Raw genomic sequence first — 20,146 nt, forward strand, 5'->3', positions numbered from 1 at the left:
CAGGGAAAAGAGTAATTACTAAAAAGAGTATCTGCTTTCTAGTTCTTGCCCGGTGCTTATTATCTGTGGCTCCCTGAGTAGGTCGCAAGTTCCTTTGGGACTCATTTCCGTAAAATGGGCATAATGATGCCTGCCCTGCCTTCCTTATAATGTGACTATGAGAACAAAATGAGATAATGTATAGGAGGTTGCTTTACACAGATTAATAAGGGCCTGTGGATCGCCTCTGTCTTGTGATTCCAGAAGCAAGAAGAAAGTAAATGAACGCAAGGATCAGAGTTCTGGGGTAACCATCTTCTGAACCAAAATGCTTTTCTAGAACTGATAAGGAACAGTGACTATGTCTTCCCTGTGGCCGCGGCAGAGCTAACTGGATGCTATAAAGGATTCTGCTCTCTATATAAGAGAATACAGTTCACCAGAAAGAAATTCTCAGGGCACAAAACAGATTTATTTTCATTGTGAAATAGTCTGCCTGCCGTGCAACAACAAATTAAGCTCGGGGTGACTATTCCCGTAAAACACGTCCTGTGCGTAGCACTGCTATTATGGGGTGGACCGACATGGTAAAGAATCAATTAAAACTCTGACACATCCAAAGGAGCTCGAAGACCTGTTTCACAGGTTTTCCCCAGAGGAAAATAATCATGCTGCATTATACTTTGGAAGCCGATCGAGGCGAGATTTCGGAGACGAGTTCTGGGGTTTACAAGACAGACTTCAGCTTTTCCAAAATCACTTTTGAAGTGCTCTTTAAAGGATTATAGCATTCAATTCTCCATCAGTCGGGCGGCATCATGGTGGAGCAAGAGGGATTATTGTCAGGCGGACAGACTCCGGAAAACCGTAAGTTCCCTTAAAATTAACAAAGCACTTAAAGGGATGGTGAAAATATTGCAGTGTGTATATTCATGCCCGTTTTGAGATGAAAGCAAAGGTTAAGCAGGAAAAATCGGAGGGATAATAAAGCTGAATATCCTTGCTATTTTTATAATAGCACTATGCCACCAAAGGGGTGCTCATTGTTTAGAAACACAGTTTGAAAAGTTCTAGAATTTCAAGAAGAGCCTCCCTTCCCCACCAAATACACACACACACACACACACACACACACACACATATATATACATATATATGTGTGTCCCTTCCCTACCAAATATATATATATATACACACACACACACACACACACACACACACAAACATACAAACACACACACATATATGAACGAGAGGGTTAATAGTAGAATGTGAATAATGTTTGTGGTCACACTGCTTAAACTATGTTTCTATGACAGCAAGTAGGAATGTTCACTTAACGTTCACCTTAAGAACAACATGTTTTCCGGCAAATTCAGACATCTGTGTAAACCATCTTCAGCCTCAGTGCCTGAATAACTTCTGTGCCTCAGACTGAACAAAGAGAAGAGATTTTGAGGTTCAGGCAGTATATTTGCAGAAGCGTGGCCTACAAATGAGCTTCACAGAAAGAAAGAACTCGGTAAGACCAAAGCAAGGCAAGCGTCAGCAGTGACCATTGCTGAGGGACAGGTTACGGCCTGTCAACGCAACAGGCGTGTCAGGAAATGGCTGGGGGACTCGGCTAACCCCCAATTTTGCAGGCTAAGTCAAAAGCAAAGAACTAGAGAGAAAAGACAACATGAGGGTACAGTGTAAATGTTACACTTTCAAAACATTTCCCCGGGAAAGAGAGAGAGACAGAAAAGGAAACCCAGAGAGTAAGGACAAGACTAAGCCTGCCCATTGACATGTTCGGCATGGGTTCAGAACGGGACGTTTTTCAGAGGAAATGCTCTCATGGTGCAGGAATCCGTTTGGTTAGGAAAGCAAAAACATTTGACAATTCTGTCATGAAGTCAACCCACAATATCTTTTCTTTTTAAGGATGAGGAGGTGAGAAGGAGATGGGGCACTCCCCTTTTAACCAAGTATACTACTCGCTATAATTTTTCATAAAGAACTTTTGTTCTTTTCTTGCTTCTGTGGTTACCTCAACCTTTAAGCTCTCCTTTATGGCTTGAAAAAAATATTTTTTACAAAATAATATGTACTCCGTGCACTCATGCTTTCTTAATCTTTGCAGAACAGAGGTCTCTCACAGCCACTGAGGGAGGCTCAGAATGTGCTGGAATCTTGGAATCTTGGGGTTCTGCCAAGATCCTCGGGGCTGCAGGGATAAAGGGTGCCCTGCATTCTGGCCTCCGCCTCAGCTCTCTGTCCTCAAACACATACCCCAAGCTGCATACCCCGGCCCCACGGGGCTTTCCCCTGTGAGTTCATAGGAAAAACAAAGTTTCCGCTGCTTTAAAGGAAACCAAAAAATTGAATATCACTAAAATATGCAATCTTTTCATTTGATAGGGGAATTTAACTTCCCAGAGAAGCGTAATGAGTTAGATAAAGGCAAAGCAGCCACAGAAGCCAGGCATACAGATTACTAGTTCTATGATGCTGGTGTTTCTCTCCCTTTGTCCAAATGAGCTGGTAAGCTCCTCTGTGCCTCACCCACCTTCCACCTCCACTTAGCTCATTACTTGTATTCAAAGCTTCCCCACCTACACCACATTTTCCTCAAGGATAAAACTGTGTCTCATCCCTCTGGAGTCAATCCAATTCGACAAACATTTTATTGAGCACCTTCTCTGGGAAGCCCTATACCAGCCCACCCGCGAGTCACAGAAGAATAAGACATCATCCCTACCCTCAGATACGTATACAGCCTGTTACAATTAATGGCGTCTTCTAATGATACTATGACAGAAATTCTCTTGAATACATTGTAGCATTGAAACACGGGGGGGGGGGGGGGGGGGAGAGAGAGAGAGAGAGAGAGAGAGAGAGAGAAGGAAAACAGTCTGGCAGTTTCTCAAAACATTAAATGCAGAATTATTATTATATGGCCCAGCAATTCCACTTTCAGGGATATGCCCAGAAGAATTGAAAACGGGCCCTCAGACAAATACACGTATATGGGTGCACTATTTACAAGAGCCAAAAGATGGAAACAGTCCAAATGTCCATCAACAGATGAATGAATAAACAGAATGTGGTATATTCATTCAATGGAATATTACTCAGCCACTAAAAAGGCATGGATTTCTAATGCTGCCACCACACAGATGAACCTCTTACAGGGGCACCTAGGTGGCTCGGTCAGTTAAGCTCTTGATTTCAGCTCAGGTCATGATGTCACTGTTCAAGGGATCAAGCAGAGCCTGCTTGGGATTCTCTCTCTCCCTCTCGATCTCTGCCCCTCCCCCCTCACACACGTATGTTCTCTCTCTCTCTCTGTCTCAAAATAAATAAACACTTAAAAAATTCTGTATTACAGAAAATAAGCTAGACACAAAGGTCACATATGGTATGATTCCATTTATACGAAATATTCAAAGTAGACCCATCCATGGAGGCAGAAAGCAGAACGATGGTGGCTAGGGACTGGGGGGGGGAGGGGGGGGAGGACAATGGGGAGCAACCTGCTTAAGGTGATGAAAATGTTCCAAAACTAGACAGTAGGGATGGTTGCACAACATTGTAAATGTACTAGTGCTAATGAATTGTTCAGTTTAAAATTGTTCAATTTAAGTTTATATTATGTGAATAAGGGGAAGGCTCTGAAGAAGCCGGGAGGGAGGCAGGAAGCAAGCTGATAGGACCCATTGAGAATAGTCTCTGGCAAGCCTGGGATGCCTTTGGAATTCACCCTGGGAGAAGTGGAATAGCCAGTGAAATGGACATTTTGGGGGCACCTGGGTGGCTCTGTCAATTAAGTGTCGGCTAAGGTCATGATCTCACGGTTGGTAGCTGTGAACCCCACACCAGGGTGTGCGCTGAGAGCATGAAGCCTGCTTGGGATTCTCTCCCTCCCTCTCTTTCTGCCCCTCCCAAGCTCTCTTGCTCTCTCTTTCTCCCCCTCTCTCTCTCAAAAAAAAAAAAAAATAATAATTTAAAAAATTAAAAACAAATAAGCTGGACATCTTGAGTGGGTGGCTAATACCAAAAGGGAGGGTCTGGACCCCAGGAAACAGCATGTGGAGGCCACTGGCCCAGTGAGAGATCATAATGAATGTACCAGGATGTAAACTCCCTGCCTGATCATGTTCCAGCTAAGTGATTGCAATGATCTTCCACTAAATTTGAACTCAGAAATAGTAACCGGGAAGAAAAGTTGTGGGTCTTTTTTTAAACACCTTAAGCTCCTATTTTTGCATATCCTACCGCCTTTGGCATCCAACAGATTTTAGCGTAAAATTAACCTGCTTCCTCTTTCTCTAAAGATTACTCATAAAGACCTGTCTTTGAGCAAATACCTCACCAAAGAATGGTTGGTTTTGATGAGAGCAAATTGTAGTCTGAAAATAGGTTTAGAAAAGGAGGTAGGATCCAAAATTAATACATTTTTTGGCCCAGTCTCAATTTCAGCCACTTGACTGTGTTAAGAAATATTACATGCTATAATTTAAGTGGCCAGTGGGATTGCTTTGTACAGAGAATAAAACTTTGAATGAAAACAGAATGAAAATCTTATCTACACCATGCTCATCTAAGTACTAAGTTCAATGTCACCTGTGAGAACCCTACAGAACCTATCTAACCAAACTTTAGAGGGAATTCAAAAGATCTCAATCTTGTAGTCGGTGTATCTGCCAGTCAGCTTCCCCTTGTCTGTTTAGAGTGACCAACTGTTCTCAGGAAGCCCTAGGATCGAGAGTTTCCCAGACCCCAGACTTGCAGTGCTGAAATCAGAACATCTGGGACTGGCTTTCACGTCCACCAAAACCTCTTCCAAAATTCTATCTTTGGTGCTGGATCATTTTCACTTGGAAAAAAAACAAAACAAAACAGCAGCAGGAAAGAAGAGAGAGGAAGAGGTGGGCATCATGCAGCATCCAGAATGTGGAAAGTAATGTATTCAAAGAGGAAAAATGCAGGAAGTCAGCAGGGTGCAGGGTGCAATGCATTCAACGTGAGGCCTCAGACTCAGACTTCACACCTGCTTGCCATGACCATGATGTGACTTTCAGGCAGGTTGCAAGGGAATGTTTTTTCACCTTCTAAATCACTCACTGACCAAATGCCTACTGAGGTCCTTAAAATGACCAGGCTTGGGATCAGGTGTTGGGATCTGGAGAGGAAGATGTGTTAGGTTGGCCTCCGGAGATGCTCACAGGCTAGAGGCCAAGTAGAGGGGGGTGAACCGGGTGACAACCAAGTAATCAGTCATCAGAGTTCCCAGCTTCTAAGAGTGAGACATTTATATTATCTGTCATTCTCACAAGTATACCTCAGGGTAGGTAATACTATCCCCATTTTAAAGATAAAAGATAAAAACTGACACTCAAATTGGTGGAACTTGCTCAGGGTCACCCCACTAGGTGTGGGGCAGAGGCAGGCTGTAACCCAAGATTTTGAGCAAGGTTCCCTTTATTCCCAAAGCTCTGCCCATTCTACTATTCTCAGGCCCCTTTCAGTGTGACCAGGGTTAAGATCAAGGTCATTCCGATTTCTGACCTTACTCCAGCCTGCCTTAGCCTTTCATCAGAGAGCAGCTGTATCTACACTTTGAACTGATAGAGAAATTGCTGGATAGCTGGATGGCTAAGGGAGCCTGGATGGCTCAGGTGGTTAAGCATCTGGTTCTTGATTTCAGCTCAGTTAGTGATCTCATGGGTCATGGGGTTGAGCCCCACATTGGGCTCTGTGCTGACAATGCGGAAGCTGCTTGGGATTCTCTCTCTCCCTCTCTCTCTGCCCCTCCTCTATTTGTGCTCTCTCTCTCTCTCTCTCAAAATAAATAAATATTTTTAAAAAATATCTATACTAATGGCAGAGGCAGAGTAGAGGTAGGAAAAAGATATTTATGTTCAACTAGCAGACAACTGGAAATTGCGATTAGAGGTTGGATCCAGATGGCATTCAGAGAGGAAAACACAATGCCTCAACGCCATTGGAATTGGCACTGATTTGCTTGGATAAGACACCAAAGTCACAAGCAACAAAAGAATAAACAGGCAAACTGGACTTCATCAAAATGAAAAACTTTTATGCATCAAAGGACACTATCAACAGAGCGATAAGGTAGCTGATAGAATGAGAGGACATATTTGTAAATTACATCTGCTAAGGCACTGATATCCAGAATATATAAAGAACAACAAAAACGCAAACAACCAGATTCAGGTAAAGTCCTAGAATAGACATTTCTCCCAGGAAGATATACAAATGACTAATAAGCACATGAAAAAAAGGCTCGACATCACTAATCATTAGGGAAATGAAAATCAGAACTTTGATGGGATACCACTTCATATCTGTTAGGATGGCTATTATCAAAAACAAAACAAAACACAACTAAGAAAATAACAAGTGTTGGCAAGGATGTGGAGGAATTTGAACCCTTGTGCATAGTTGTAATGTAAACTGGTACAGCTGCTGTGGAAAACAGTCTGGTGGTCGCTCAGAAAATCAAAAATAGAATTACTACATGATCCAGCTATTCCACATCTGGCTATACACCCGAAAGAAGTAAAAGCAGGGACATGAAGAGATATTTGTGCACCCATGTTCACAGCAGGATTATTTACAATAGACAAAAAGTGGAAGGCATCCTTGACGGATGAATGGAAAAACAAAATGTGGTATATACATACAACAGAGTATTATTCAATCTATTCCAACATAAAATTTGAAAGGAAATTCCAACATAAAATTTGAAGACATTATGCTAAGTGAAATAAACCAATCACCAAAAAGACAAATACAGGGGCACCTGGGTTTCTCAGTCTGTTAAGCAACTGACTTTGACTCAGGTCAGGATCTCACAGTTCATGGGTTTGAGCCCTGAATCAGGCTCTGTGCTGACAGCTTAGAGCCTGGAGCCTGCTTCAGATTCTGTGTCTCCCTCTCTCTCTGCCCCTCCCACACTCACGTTTTGTCTCTCTCTCTCTCTTTCAAAAATAAATAAACATTTAAAAAATGATTACAAAAGGGACAAATACTGTATAATTACACTTCTATGAGGTGGTTAGGGTAGTAAAATTCAGAGAGACAGAAAGTATAAGGGTGGTTGCCAGGGGCTGGTAGAGAGGAAGGAATGGGAGTTTTTTTTTTTAAGTTTTTTTTTTTAGTGTCTTTTTTTTTAAGTTTATTCATTTATTTTAAGAGAGCGAGTGCATGTGCAATGTGAGTGGGGAAGGGGCAGAGAGAGAGGGAGAGAGAGAGAGAGAGAGAGAGAGAGAGAGAGAGAGAGAGAGAGAGAATCCCAAACAGGCTCCACACTGTCAGCACAGAGCTTAACATGGGGCTCAAACTCACAAACTGTGAGATCAAGAACTGAGCTGAGATCAAGAGTCCAAAGCTTAACCAACTGAGCCACCCAGGCACCCCAGGAGTTAGTGTTCAATGGGTACGAGCTTTCAGTTTAGGAAGAAGAAAAAGTTCTAGAGATGGATGGTGGTGATGGTTGTACAACATAATCTGTTTCATGCCACTCAACTATACACCTAAAAATGGTTAAAATAGTAAGTTTTATGTAATGTATATTTAACCACACACACACACACACACACACACACACACACACACACAAGATGGCATTCAAGGGACATGCATCTACTGACTCAAATTCCACCCAAAATTCTATTCAATGACAGGGGGAAAAAATGTTTAAAGAATTCATTAGAAGGGGAGTTGTTGTTTAAAGGGTGTTAAGTTTCAGTTTTGCAAGACAAAAAGTTCTAGGGATGGATGGTGGTTAGGGTTGCCCAACAATGTGAATGCACTCAACACTACTCAACTCTACACTTAAAAATAGTTAAGATAGGGGCACCTGGGTGGCTCAGTCGGTTAAGCGTCTGACTTAGGCTCAGGTAATGATCTACAGTCGGTGAGTTCAAGCGGTGGGTCGGGCTCTGTGATGACAGCTCAGAGCCTGGAGCCTGCATCAGATTCTGTGTCTCCCTCTCTCTCTCTGCCCCTCCCCCATTCGCAATTTGTCTCTTTCTCTCTCTCTCTCAAAAATAAACATTTTTAAAAATAAAAAAAAAAAAATAGTTAAGATAGTGGAGACCCTGGGTAACTCAAGCCGGTTGAGCACCCAACTTTGGCTCAGGTCACGACCTCAAGGTTTGTGGATTCGAACCCCGCATCGGGCTCTGTGTTGACAGCTCGGAGCCTGGTGCCTGCTTTGGATTCTGTGTCTCCCTCTCTCTCTGCCCCTCCCCCACTCACGCTCTCTCTAAAAAATACACAAACATTTAAAAAACTAAAAAAAAATAGTTAAGATATTAACTTATGTCATATAAATTTTACCATGATTAAAAATAAAAATCTATTAGAACACAGGAAATCAAGAATGGGGGCTATAACCCACCAGAAACTATCAGGAATTTCTGAATGAGAGAAAGCAGTTGGGATTGGACTGAGAAAGAGGAAGGAAGAAATCTTAGCTTGAAATGCTTGCAAGCGTCCTGCAGTGGAAACAGTGAAGGTGAAGGAAGAGAGGGATCGTCCAGGAAATGAACTGGGGTTCTCTGCAAGACAGCAGTCCTCAAACTCAACAGGGCATCACTGTCACCAGGAGCATGGGTCCAAGTATAGATTGCTGCACCTCGTCCCCCGAGTTTGTCTGGGGTGAGACCTGACAATTTGCAATTCCAGTAAGTTCCCAGGTGATGCTAATACTGCTGGTTAAGAGAGGGAGATTTGAGAACCACTTTGAGAAGCAGTTAGACCTGTCAGCACTTCCTCCTCCTTCACTGTAATGAGTGACAGACAGCAGCATCTCTCCCAGGTAGAAGCACTGAGTGCAGATTCTGAAGCCCCAAATTCATAGAAAACTCAAGGGGTGGGTCCAAGAACCTCTGCACTGGAGGACAACCATGAGCGCATAATCCATCCCCCCCCACGGTGATGGGAAGCAACTTGAACCATTAGCCTACCAGGGACTTCTAACGTCAAAGAAGAGTAGGCAGCCAAGAACATTTGAGGAAAGCCAACACTGGGAGAAGAGCAACAATGTCAAGAAAGAGTATTAATACACAAGGAAGTAGAATTAATCAAACAGACACTAAAATATGTATAATTAATAAACTGTCAGATTCTAGAGACACACAAGGATGAAGGGAGAAGATAAAGAAGGAAGGGAAGAAGAGTCTGTTATACACATACACATATATTTATATATATATGTATTTATATATATATAAATTTATATATAAATTTATTTATATTTATTTATATAATATATATTATTTTTATTTATATATATTATATATATGTATTTTTATATATACATATTTATATAATATATATAATATATACTATAAATACATATATATATAAATATATATACATACATATGTATATATAGTGAAAATAAACATCCAGCCTTCCAGAAGGCTCCCTGTTGCCAGAGACAATCACCATTCTGCCCTTCATCACCGTAGATTTGTTTTGCCTTCTTTTGAACCTCATACAAATGGAATCAGAGATCACGTCCACGTCCTCACTTGCATCCGGCTTCTTTAATTCGACTTTATGTCTATGAAATTCATCCCCCTTATTGTGTGTGGCAGTAGTTTGTTCTTTTTCATTGATAGTTTTCCATTGCATAAATACATCACAAGTTATTTTTTATTCTACAGTTACTGGATATTTGAGTTGTTTTCAGTTTGCGAAGAATCTTCACATACATGTCCTTTGATGAACATAGGAATGTGCTGGTCTTTGGTATTCACAAAGTGGCATGTTTGGATATAAGATCTACTTACATTCAACGTTAGTAAATACCGTCAGCTTTCCAAAATGCTTATAACAACGAGAATTCCAGTTGCTCTATATCCTTGTTAATGCTAGGTTGATTAATACTTTTAATTACATCAAGTGACGGGGGGAGGATAGACCATCATGAGGGGGGCTCTTTCCCAGTTTTAGTGAGAAATAATTGACAGATTCAGTTTTTGAAAAAAAGGAAGGAAAGAAAAAAGGACAGAAAATGTTTCTCCTTGTGACAAGAACACTTAGGATCTCGTCTCTTAACATCTTTCCTATACATCCTACAGCAGTATCTGCTACAGTCCTCATGTTGTCTATTACATCCCTAGTATTTATTTATTTTATTACCGAAATTTGTATCTTTTGACCCCTTCTTCCAGTTCTCCCTCCCCCCACCTTCTACCTCTGGTAACAGGTCTGATCTTTTTTTCTATGAGTTTGCTGTTATTGTTTTTCCTTGTTAATAATTTTTTTTGATTAATAGACTTTTTCCTGAGCACTTATAGTTACAGAGTTCCTATATACCCCTTCAGAGGATCATGAAGTTTTAATTTGCATTAGCCAAATGAATACTGATATTGAGCATCTATTCATAAGCAATTGATATTCAGATATCCTCTTTTGGGCAACAATCATTGCAGTCTATTTTTAAAATTAGATTGTATGGCTTTTTCTTATTGATTTGTAAAAGCTCTTTATATATGCTGGGTATGAGTCTTTTGTCAGATATATACGTATTGCTAATATTCTCTACTAGTCTGTGGTTTGCCTTCTCTGTTAATTGTGCTTTTGATGAATAGAAGTCATTCATAATAATAACATCCAATTTATCAAGCTTTTCTCTTATGGTTTATACTTTCTGTATCCTATTTTAATAATCTTTGCATACCCCAAGACCATGAAGATATTTTGCAATGTTTCCTTTTAGAAGTTTTATTATCTTTCATATTTATATCAGTGGTCCATCATTAATGTTTGTGTATGGTGTGAAGAATCCAGTTTCTTCTTTTTCTCTTTACTGAAAAGTTGATGCTTTCTCCATTGGCTTCCTGTAAAACATTTGTCATAAGTCAAGTGACCATGTATGGATGGGAGTGTTACTGGACTCTGTTTTATTTCATTGGCCTATTTGTTTATCTATGTATCACACTGTCTTAATTTCCGTAGCTTTATAACAATCTTACAGCTGGTAGTGGAGTCCTCAGCTTTGTTATTCTTCAATATTGCCTTGGCTGTTCTAGGTCCTTCCATATAAATTCTACAACAAACTTGCTAATAGCCACTTTAAAAAAATTTCCTGACATTTTATTGAGTTTGCATTAAGTCTGTAGGTCCATTTAAGGGAAATTAATATCTTGTCCATATTGTGTCTTCCAATTCATGAACATGGTTTAGCCCTCAATTTATTTCATTCTTATTTAATTTCTCTCAGGAATGTTTTACGGTTGGCAGTGTACTGGTATTCAAAATCTTTCATTAGATTCATTCATTTGTGTTTTGTTATTATAAATTATTTTTAAAACTTTTTATTTCCTAGTTGTGTTGCTAGTAAATAGAAGTACCAATGTGTTTTGTAATTGTCCTTGTATTCAGCTCCCTTGCCAATTTACTTATTTAATCCTTATAGATTATATTAGATTTCCTTATATTTAAACATACAATCTGTGAATGTTTTATTTCTTTCTTTCCAAAATTCATACTTTTTTTAAAAATGGCTTAATAAAGGGGCACCTGGGTGGCTCAATTGGTTTACCATCTGACTTCGGCTCAGGTCATGATCTCATGGTTCATGGGTTCGAGCCCCACATCAGGCTCTGTGCTGACAGCTAGGAGCCTGGAGCCTGCTTCGGATTCTGTGTCTCTCTCTCTTTCTGCGCCCCCCCCCCCCCACTCACACTATGTCTCTCTCTCTCTCTCTCTCTCTCAAAAATAAATATGCATTAAAAAAATTTTAATGGCTTAATAAACTATAGTTTACATAAAATAAAATTCACCTTTTTTCAGTGAGTTTTGGCAAATGTATACAGTCATATAACCACAATCAAGATGTAGAATATTTCTATCAGCCAAAAAGTCTTCTCAGTGCCTCTCTGAACAGAAGATTGGGAAATAAGTCATATTACTAGCCCCTTCCTGGGCAAAGAAAGAAAAGCTTGCATCAAGTAGCATGGAGTTACAGGAATACAAGGAAGCTAGATTCTCCAGAAGAAGAACAGTGGGAGGTGAAGCTTCTCCATAAAGTTGTTCCCGAATCCTGCTTGCACACTAAAATCAGCTCTTAGAATACTGCTGCTTGGACTCAGCCCCCAGAGAGTCTGACATGCTTCATCTGCAATGGACTCCAGACACTGTGTATCTTTTCAAATAGACCCTCGAGGGGATTCTCATGTGCAACCAAGGCTAAGAACTATGAGGCTAAAGGCAGTCATCTTTGCAGGTGGAGGACAGCTTCTTTTAACTGTAAAAACCGTATAACTGTCACTAGAGGAAATTATTTAAGAGGAGAAAAAACATACACAACCCTGTCTTGCACAGCAAATACTCTTGACATGCAGACATTTTTACACAATTCTATTCATTACGATTGTACTTCTTTATTTACCATTTATTATGAACTTCTTGTTTATATCCCTTCCTAGAGAGGCCGTGTAGGGTAGCGGTTCTGAGTGTGGGTTTTGAAGTTAGACAAAACTGGGTTAAAATTTAAGATTGTTTTACTTGCAAGCTGTGGATCTCCAGCAAACCCCTTAACATACTTGAACCTCATAGACTCCAGCTGGGAAGTAAGAATAACAGTACCTGCCTCATAGGTTCATTCTGAGGATTGATGTTTGTGAAGACACAATAGCAGAACACTTGGCTTTCAATTAATGGTAGCTGTTATTACCATTGGAACAACTGAAGTTACCCACTGAGTGGAATGATATTCTAGGGAGATAAATGTGAATAGACCAAGGGCTTGGGAGACAAAGGAAGGGATCTCATTCACCCTCAGCAACAATGACTCAGGCACCATGGAGAATGAGTTGTGGCAGTGGCTGTGTGTGTGTGTGTGTGTGTGTGTGTGTGTACGTGTATAAAGAGCTGGGGTCCCAGGCCTATATAGGATTGAGTTACCATGGCTGAGCATAATTCTAGGACAGGGAGAATTCAAGAGGGCCCCTGGATCACTTGTCTCAATGGCAGCATCAGACATCAACAAGAGCCATAAAGAATGGAATGTACAAGCCATTTGAGCAAATTCTCTTGTTTTCTCTCCTTGAGGCTGGAAAACCAGACTGACTCCAAGGAGGATGGAGGAAACATCCCTGGGAGTCTCGGACTTATCAAAGGAGAGCAGGCCCTGAGAAGGGAAGAAAAGCATTCTTATGTCAGGTGGGTGGGGTGGGAGCACCAGGCCATTTAATTTGTTAAAACTAATAATAATATAAATCTACAGAGAAGACTATTCCAGGCATTTTAGTTAACTTAATTAATCATTTACTCCTCACAACAATCCTATGAAGAAAGTATTGTTATTATCCCCGTTTTACAGTTGAGGAAACTGAGGCATAGAGCAGTTACGTAAACTTGCCCAAGGTCATACAGGAAGGGCTAGAGTCAGAACCGAAAACCCAGAGACCATGCTCTTAATTAGCAGTGTACCCCAAGCCGATGAGGTGGGACATTAATTATACTATAATGAATTTTAAATTGTTTTGGGGAAGATACCATATCATAATTTGCTCAACTATCCCCTTTTCATTTCATACTTTCCACTTTCAGCTGTAGTAAAATCTTCATGCATATAGCTTTTCACTTCTGTTGAACTATCTCCCAGGATTACTTCCTGTGAATGGCATTACTTGGTCCAAAGGGATAAACTATATTATAGTTGTTGCTACATATGGTTGTAGTGTTTACCAAACAGGCTGCACCAATTGACAGTGTCACTGGCAGGGTATGAGGACTTTCACCACCACTTCAAGCAGCATGGTTAGAATTCTTTGTGTAAATGAATATGCATTTGGAAAATTTTTTTTTTAATTCGAGAACTACAAAGGCTGTAAATCTGCAGCAGAGGCTTGTTAGTCAGCTGCACTTCTGGGAGTTTCCCTTTAGTCACCTCACCTGACCTTGAACCATTGTCCTCCAACAGGCCAGTCCTGGACTTCCAAACTGTCTGGAACTTTGGAAGGTGAGGGTACGTGCACTCCGGTCGTTCATCTACTGCATACACTGAATGCCACAATATTTTGGCTAGGTTGTCTTTCTTTTTTTAATTTTAAAATTTATTTTAAGAGAGAGAGAGAGCACATGCCCATGTGCTGGGGAGGGGCAGAGAGAGGGGAGAGAGAGAAGCTCAAGCAGGCTCCACGCTGACAGCATGGAGCCTGATGGGGGGCTCGGACCCACAAAACACGAGATCATGACCTGAGCAGAAACCAAGATTCCAACGCTTAACAGAATGAGCCACCCAAGCGCCCCTGGTTGGGTTTTCTTTTCCATTTCACAAGCTGGCTTTCCTGCACAAACTGGGATGACTAAGCCAGGCTAGCTGTCCCCTTGCTCACTGAAATAGGCACTTCTCAGACTTCACGTGTCTACAAAACACCTGAGATCTTGTTACAGTGAAGATTCTGATTCAGTGCATCTTGGGCAGGGCCTGAGAGCCCAACAAATCCCAGGTGATGTTAACACTGCCGGTCCTAAGAACTTAGCCTCCTTTATTCCTTAGATAAACCAGACAGCAAAGAAAGCCCAGACAATCCAAATCATAACCCTCTAACTCCAGCTCTGCCTCTGACAGCCTGTAGGACCTCTCCGAGCCTCCATTTCCCCATCTGTACAATAGAAGGATGAGATTAGATACTCGCTGAGTCCCTTCTAGGATTTCCATTTCTTTCTTAGATTTCTTCAGCCCATTCATGTTATTTTCATGTAATATTTACTCAAAAAACAATATTTAAGCTCCAAGGATGAGCACAGACAGGGACGTTTTTAAATACTAGTAATGTAAGGATGAACAAGATAGACACAGTCCCTGCTTTCATGGGAGCACAAGTCCAGTGGGGAAAACAAGCAAATTAGAGTTGGAAATGGTTTGGTAGGTGTTTTGGTAGGAAAAGCTTGGGATACCGTGGGAACAAATAGAAAGCAGATCTCACGCAGATCAGTGAGAATCAGAGGAGAGTTCCCAAAGGAAATCATTACTGGAAGGAAAGAGGTATGATCCAGAAGAAGCTGCACAAGGGAAGTGATTGTGTTCCAGGCAGAGAGGAAGGCATGGCAAAGTCCTGGGGTTCACTGGTTCCAAACTCAGAACTTCCCCCACTCATGCTCAACCTTTCTGCAGAGGGCTGCCTCTTGTCAGTTCATTCATTCTTCTCTCCATTTGTCTTCCCTTCAGTATGACTGAGCTGAGGGCCTTTGTGCCACATGCTCTCCCAAAGGGGCAGGAAGAGAATATAAAAGCGAGTAACACCAGACATTGTGCTTAAAAATACCAACATGTCAGGCACCTGGGTGGCTCAGTAGGTTGGGCATCCAACTTCGGCTCAGGTCACAATCTCACTGTTCATGAGCGCTGCGTCTGGCTCTGTGCTGACAGCTCAGAGCCTGGAGCCTGCTTCAGACTCTGTGTCTCCTTCTCTTTCTGCCCCTCCCCTGCTTACGCTCTGCTTCTCTCTCAAAAATAAATAAAACATTTTAAAATTAAAAAAAAAAAGATCAACATGTCAACAAACAACCACCACACAACGTGAGGCAGGTAATAAATAATACAGGTGGCACCGTGTGTGGGTACGGAGGCTTCGGGAAACAATTGAAATTGCGTGGGCAGGACTTCTAAGTCTTTGAAGGGATGGAACAGGACTGGCCCCTGCTTCCTGTTATGGACTTTTAGTGCCCTTGGCTGCTCACCCCTTGTGTAGATTGGGGCTGCCTCTCCTTTCAAACCACACCACCAGCAGTATTGCAATCGGACAGGAGAGGGCGCAAAAAGACTGCACTTGATGCAAACTGCCCAGTACTTGGCAATTTGAAAGGAAAGCCTTTTCGGGAAGGCTTAAGGCAGATGAGGAGATAGATGAAACCCAGAGAGGGGAAGAGATGTGCCCAGGATAACACAGCTGCTCAGTAGCAGAACAAGCACATTCCACCAGGCCCACGCAATTTACTCTGCAATGCTCTAAATTTTCTAAAACTCTCAATTTGTATAATTTAGGATGCTTCTAGAAACAGTATTCTTTTTCTTTTTCCTTTTTTTTTTTTTTTTTTTCTGTAATGTAGAGGCATAATTCTGTTTATAAACCTCTTACAAATACAGTCTATACGAGTGCTTTCCCTTTCTTCCTAAATCTGCAGTTGGTGTTGCTTTCCCTGGGGAAAGTGCAGTGGTTCAGAGCACAGGCTCTGGAATAAGTCTGAGTTTGAATGCAAGCTCTGCCTCTTCCCCGTATGAGCTGGATGCATTGCTTAACCGCCTCTCTGGATCCTAATCTTTCTAATCAGGCAACGATCACACACATACCTCCAGAAGCCGGGTTAAGTGAGTTGTCAGGGTTAAGTGAGTTGACGGAAATGAGGTATTCTGACAATTCCTGGCCAGGAGCAATCACTCCATCAACATGGCTCTTATTTTCAATCTGCTGGTTGAGTAGCATTGGTCAGCCACCACACGCTGTGCCTGTGCAGGTGAAGAGCCCGGCCATGTATACTCTAGCCCATGGAATCAACAGGCTTATTCGGGTTCAAGTCCTAGTTCTGTCCTGTCATTTATGGGCCGTGCCAACATGATGAGCAAGCCCCTTCACTACCCTGGGCCACAGGTTCTTCATTCCTCAAATAGGGCTGATAATATCACCATTATCATTACTACTTCTGCTAATGCAGCAAGAATTCCTGTTACTTCTGTTCAGCAAATATTTTCTCGTGCTCTATTATGCTCTAGGCCCAGTGCTGGGTCCTGGAGAGAAAGAGACAAATAGGTCAAAGCCACAGGCCTGAGGATCTAGTAGTCAAGTGGGCTAGACAGGCTGGTGATCATGCAAATTACTAAAGACTAGGATGAAGACAAAGAAGAAGCATTGGTTAGGGAGTTCCAGGACATCTTCCTGCAGAAAGTAAAATCTCGGTTGGCTTTTGAAGGCTGAATAAGAGTTTGCCAGACTCACCTTCCTTTAAAGTCAATGGAGATAGTTTGTGGAATCAGGAGTCCCAAATGGAGGTCTGTTGTATATAACAGCCAGAGTTTTTCTTTTGACTTAACCTCATGGACCCCCCCCCCCCACCCCTTACTCCGTGCAATCTCCCTCTTTTCTCCTAGACAACCCTCTGAGGGTAGGCTGTGAGGTGGAGCTGCTTAAGAAGGAGAGGAGTCCATGGGGCGCCTGGGTGGCTCAGTCGGTTGAGCGTCTGACTTCGACTCAGGTCATGATCTTGTGGTCTGTGAGTTCGAGCCCCGCGTCAGGCTCTGTGCTGACAGCTCAGAGCCTGGAGCCTGTTTCAGATTCTGTGTCTCCCTCTCTCTGACCCTCCCCTGTTCATGCTCTGTCTCTCCCTGTCTCAAAAATAAAAATTAAAAAAACGTTAAATTGTTTAAAAAAAAAAGAGAGAGGAGCCCAAATCATGGCAGTTGGGAAAGAATAGGAGGTCCCCAGTCCACAGAGAACACCTGGAGGCAGGGGTACCCTAACTAGCACCTGTCCCAGGGGAGCATCCCACGTCTCAAGCCTCTGAGGCAACCCTCTTGCACACCTCCCAGCAGAGTGGGCACAAAGCTCCCTCCAGGCAGCCATTCATGTCATGATTCTGTCTCTGCCTGAAGTGTCCTCTCATTCTTTTCCTGCCCACCTGAATTCTACATGTCCCCTTTTTCTGGGAAGCCTTTGTTGCCTGCCCGTCCTAGCATAGATGTCTCCCCTGCACTTCCAATGTTACCCTGAGCTACCACACCTTCACCCTGTATTCTGGGGCTCTGCTTCCCGTTAGGCTGTGAACCCTCTGCAGGTTGGTACAGTGTCTAAGTCACTTTCTGTATCCCCAGCTTCTGGCACAGAGCCTGGCTCAGAGGACCTCGCTCAGTAAATGTTTGCTGAATTGGATTAAACTGAACTGAACTGGGCCCAGAATTCCTGACCCTTTCCAGTCAATGTTTTTGTTTTCCTGTCTTGGCAGGAAGCAGAGGGCACACTCAAGGCGGTAATTGGAGAGCATGTAATAAACAAATTATTTAGACATCTGGATAGAGTTAGGGGAAATGAAGATAGCAAAGCACCCAGGGACTAGCTGTGATGGGAGGCCGTTACTACCCCAGGCCTGCAGAGGTAAAGGAAAGGAGCTGATACAGGACTTGGGGAAAGCTTTAGCCAGCAGAGAGGGCTACCCATCAGGAACTGTGGATGTAGCCACTGCCAAACCACGGCTGGGCAGGGGGCCTGGTAAATCAGTGCCCACCCTCGTTTCTCCCACCCATCTCCTGCTCTTGCTTCCTTTCCATTGACTGAACCCAGTGGAAGCCAGAGACCAAAGGAGCCTGGCTGGTGCGGGCTACAGAAGGCAGCCTTATCAGGCACAGACTAGAGTAAGTAAAAACAAAGAGCAGGTCTGGATGGAGATACGGGGAATATCCAGCACAAGTGGCTTTTCCCCAAATGTGGCCCACATTGCATCAGCATCAGAGACCCTTCAGGAGCTTGTTTTGAAAGCAGATTCCCAGGCTCCAGCTCAGACCTACTAAATCAAAATATCTTTACATGGGGCCTAAGGATCTGTTTTATGAGAAAATTCCTCAAGGTGCTTGTAGAAATCAACTGAGAATCTCTGGAAGGTCTGGAATTGTGAGAATTCTGAATGTCATTAATTCCCAACTTGAACCTACAGAATCAGGGGTATGGGTCTGGTGATGTTGGTTCTCCATCTACAACTTCCAACGGACCAGGGGACTTCACTCATCCATTTGTCCAACATTACTAAGCATGTGGGCCCTCTGGAGAGTTCTGGCAGCACAAAGGTGAAAAAGGATGGTCCCCACGTGAATATCCTAGTAAAACCTCTCAAATACCACGTAGAGATTCTTCTAGGGCTTTAAAAGTCATTTCTACCACGTGCAGATGACTCTTCAGTGCCTCTGCAAGCACCAGTTCTGGGCAGGCAATATAACAAACCAAACCCATGGTTTCAACCACCATCACACACTTGTGACACTCCAATACTTATTTCTTCTGAGTGTGGGTGTTCAGCTGCCTATGAGACATGCACTTAGAGGCTCCCCAGACCCACCCACATCCACATGACCCTAAGGGAACTCATCTTCTATCCTCCTCTCCCCCTTCCAAGTGAATTTAACAAGGCAGTCTTCCCTAGACCCCCTCACCCCACCAATCTCCATGAGTGATATCATCATCCAACCTGTGTTTAAGCAGAAACTTGGGAGCTGTCTCAACAGTCCTCCCTCCAGGGACCAGGGACCAGACACAAGGCACCTGGTCTATCCACTCAAAGTTCCTAACTCTCCTATTCCCTCACTTCTCTAGGTTTCTAGCAACACTTCAGGTCATCTAAATTGCCCCCCCAACCCCCCACCATATTACTGCAATGACCTAACAAGTGTCCTTGCTCCTTCCCAAGCCATTAATGCCAGAAAGACCTTTTAAGTATGCAAAATCTGAACATTTCACTCCCCTGCTTAAAATCTTCAGTGCTTCCTGGTGTCCTCAGGGCCTAGTCCAGACTCCTCACTGTAGCACACAATCCTCTTCACACCTGGCCAAGCTTGAGTTTCTACCTCATTTCACACCACTTCTCTTGCCCTCTTCACCCCACACACCCTTACACACTCATCATAGATTTTAAGTTCATGCACTTATTCACCTTCTTCCCAGAACATTCTCCCCCTTTTCTATCTAGCCAATTCCTCCTTGCCAATCAAAACTCAAGTATCATCTTATCCTTGAAGTCTTCTCTGAGCCGCCAAGCTGGATTAGTCTCCACTCCGTCAGTATCTTGTCCTCATTTCCCAGATAGATTTTACCTCGCCATCTTGGAACAGCCTATCTCTTCTATTAATCTGTGATCTCTACAAACATAAGATCAGCCATGCCTAATTTGCCTGTATATCTCAGTGCCTGACAGAGTATCTTCCTTTCACCAATAGTGGGGGGGAGGGGGCGGATGGAGGGTGTGGGGGTAGATAAAGTGAATTAACAATAGTCTCTTGCATAGAAAAAGATCTTCCAAGAGAGGATCTAGGGAAGACTGCTTCATCAAATTCACTAATTTTGGCCAGAGTCTCATCTGGTTCCACAAGTAGTGGAGGACCCATGCAGTCAGTACACCAGGTTCTGTGCCAGTTTCGCAAACAAGAGTAATC

At 42.6% G+C, this 20,146-nt stretch overlaps 1 protein-coding gene across 2 annotated transcripts in view; it reads left to right on the top strand.

Annotated features, from left to right (window-relative positions):
* The first annotated feature begins 657 nt into the window (after positions 1–657).
* The window catches only part of PTPN3 (protein tyrosine phosphatase non-receptor type 3), a 149,434-nt gene continuing 129,945 nt past the window's right edge, over positions 658–20,146 (top strand). Inside the window, exon 1 of one of the 2 annotated variants that reach the window (XM_058694618.1) lies at positions 658–846. In XM_058694618.1, the coding sequence (XP_058550601.1) occupies positions 798–846 (49 nt within the window). In that variant the 5' untranslated portion in view covers positions 658–797. The remainder of the gene's footprint in view (positions 847–20,146) is intronic. The other variant, XM_058694617.1, reaches the window with a different exon arrangement.

Source organism: Neofelis nebulosa, chromosome 12, assembly GCF_028018385.1.
Source record: "Neofelis nebulosa isolate mNeoNeb1 chromosome 12, mNeoNeb1.pri, whole genome shotgun sequence".
In the NCBI taxonomy this organism is placed as follows: Eukaryota; Metazoa; Chordata; class Mammalia; order Carnivora; family Felidae; genus Neofelis; species Neofelis nebulosa.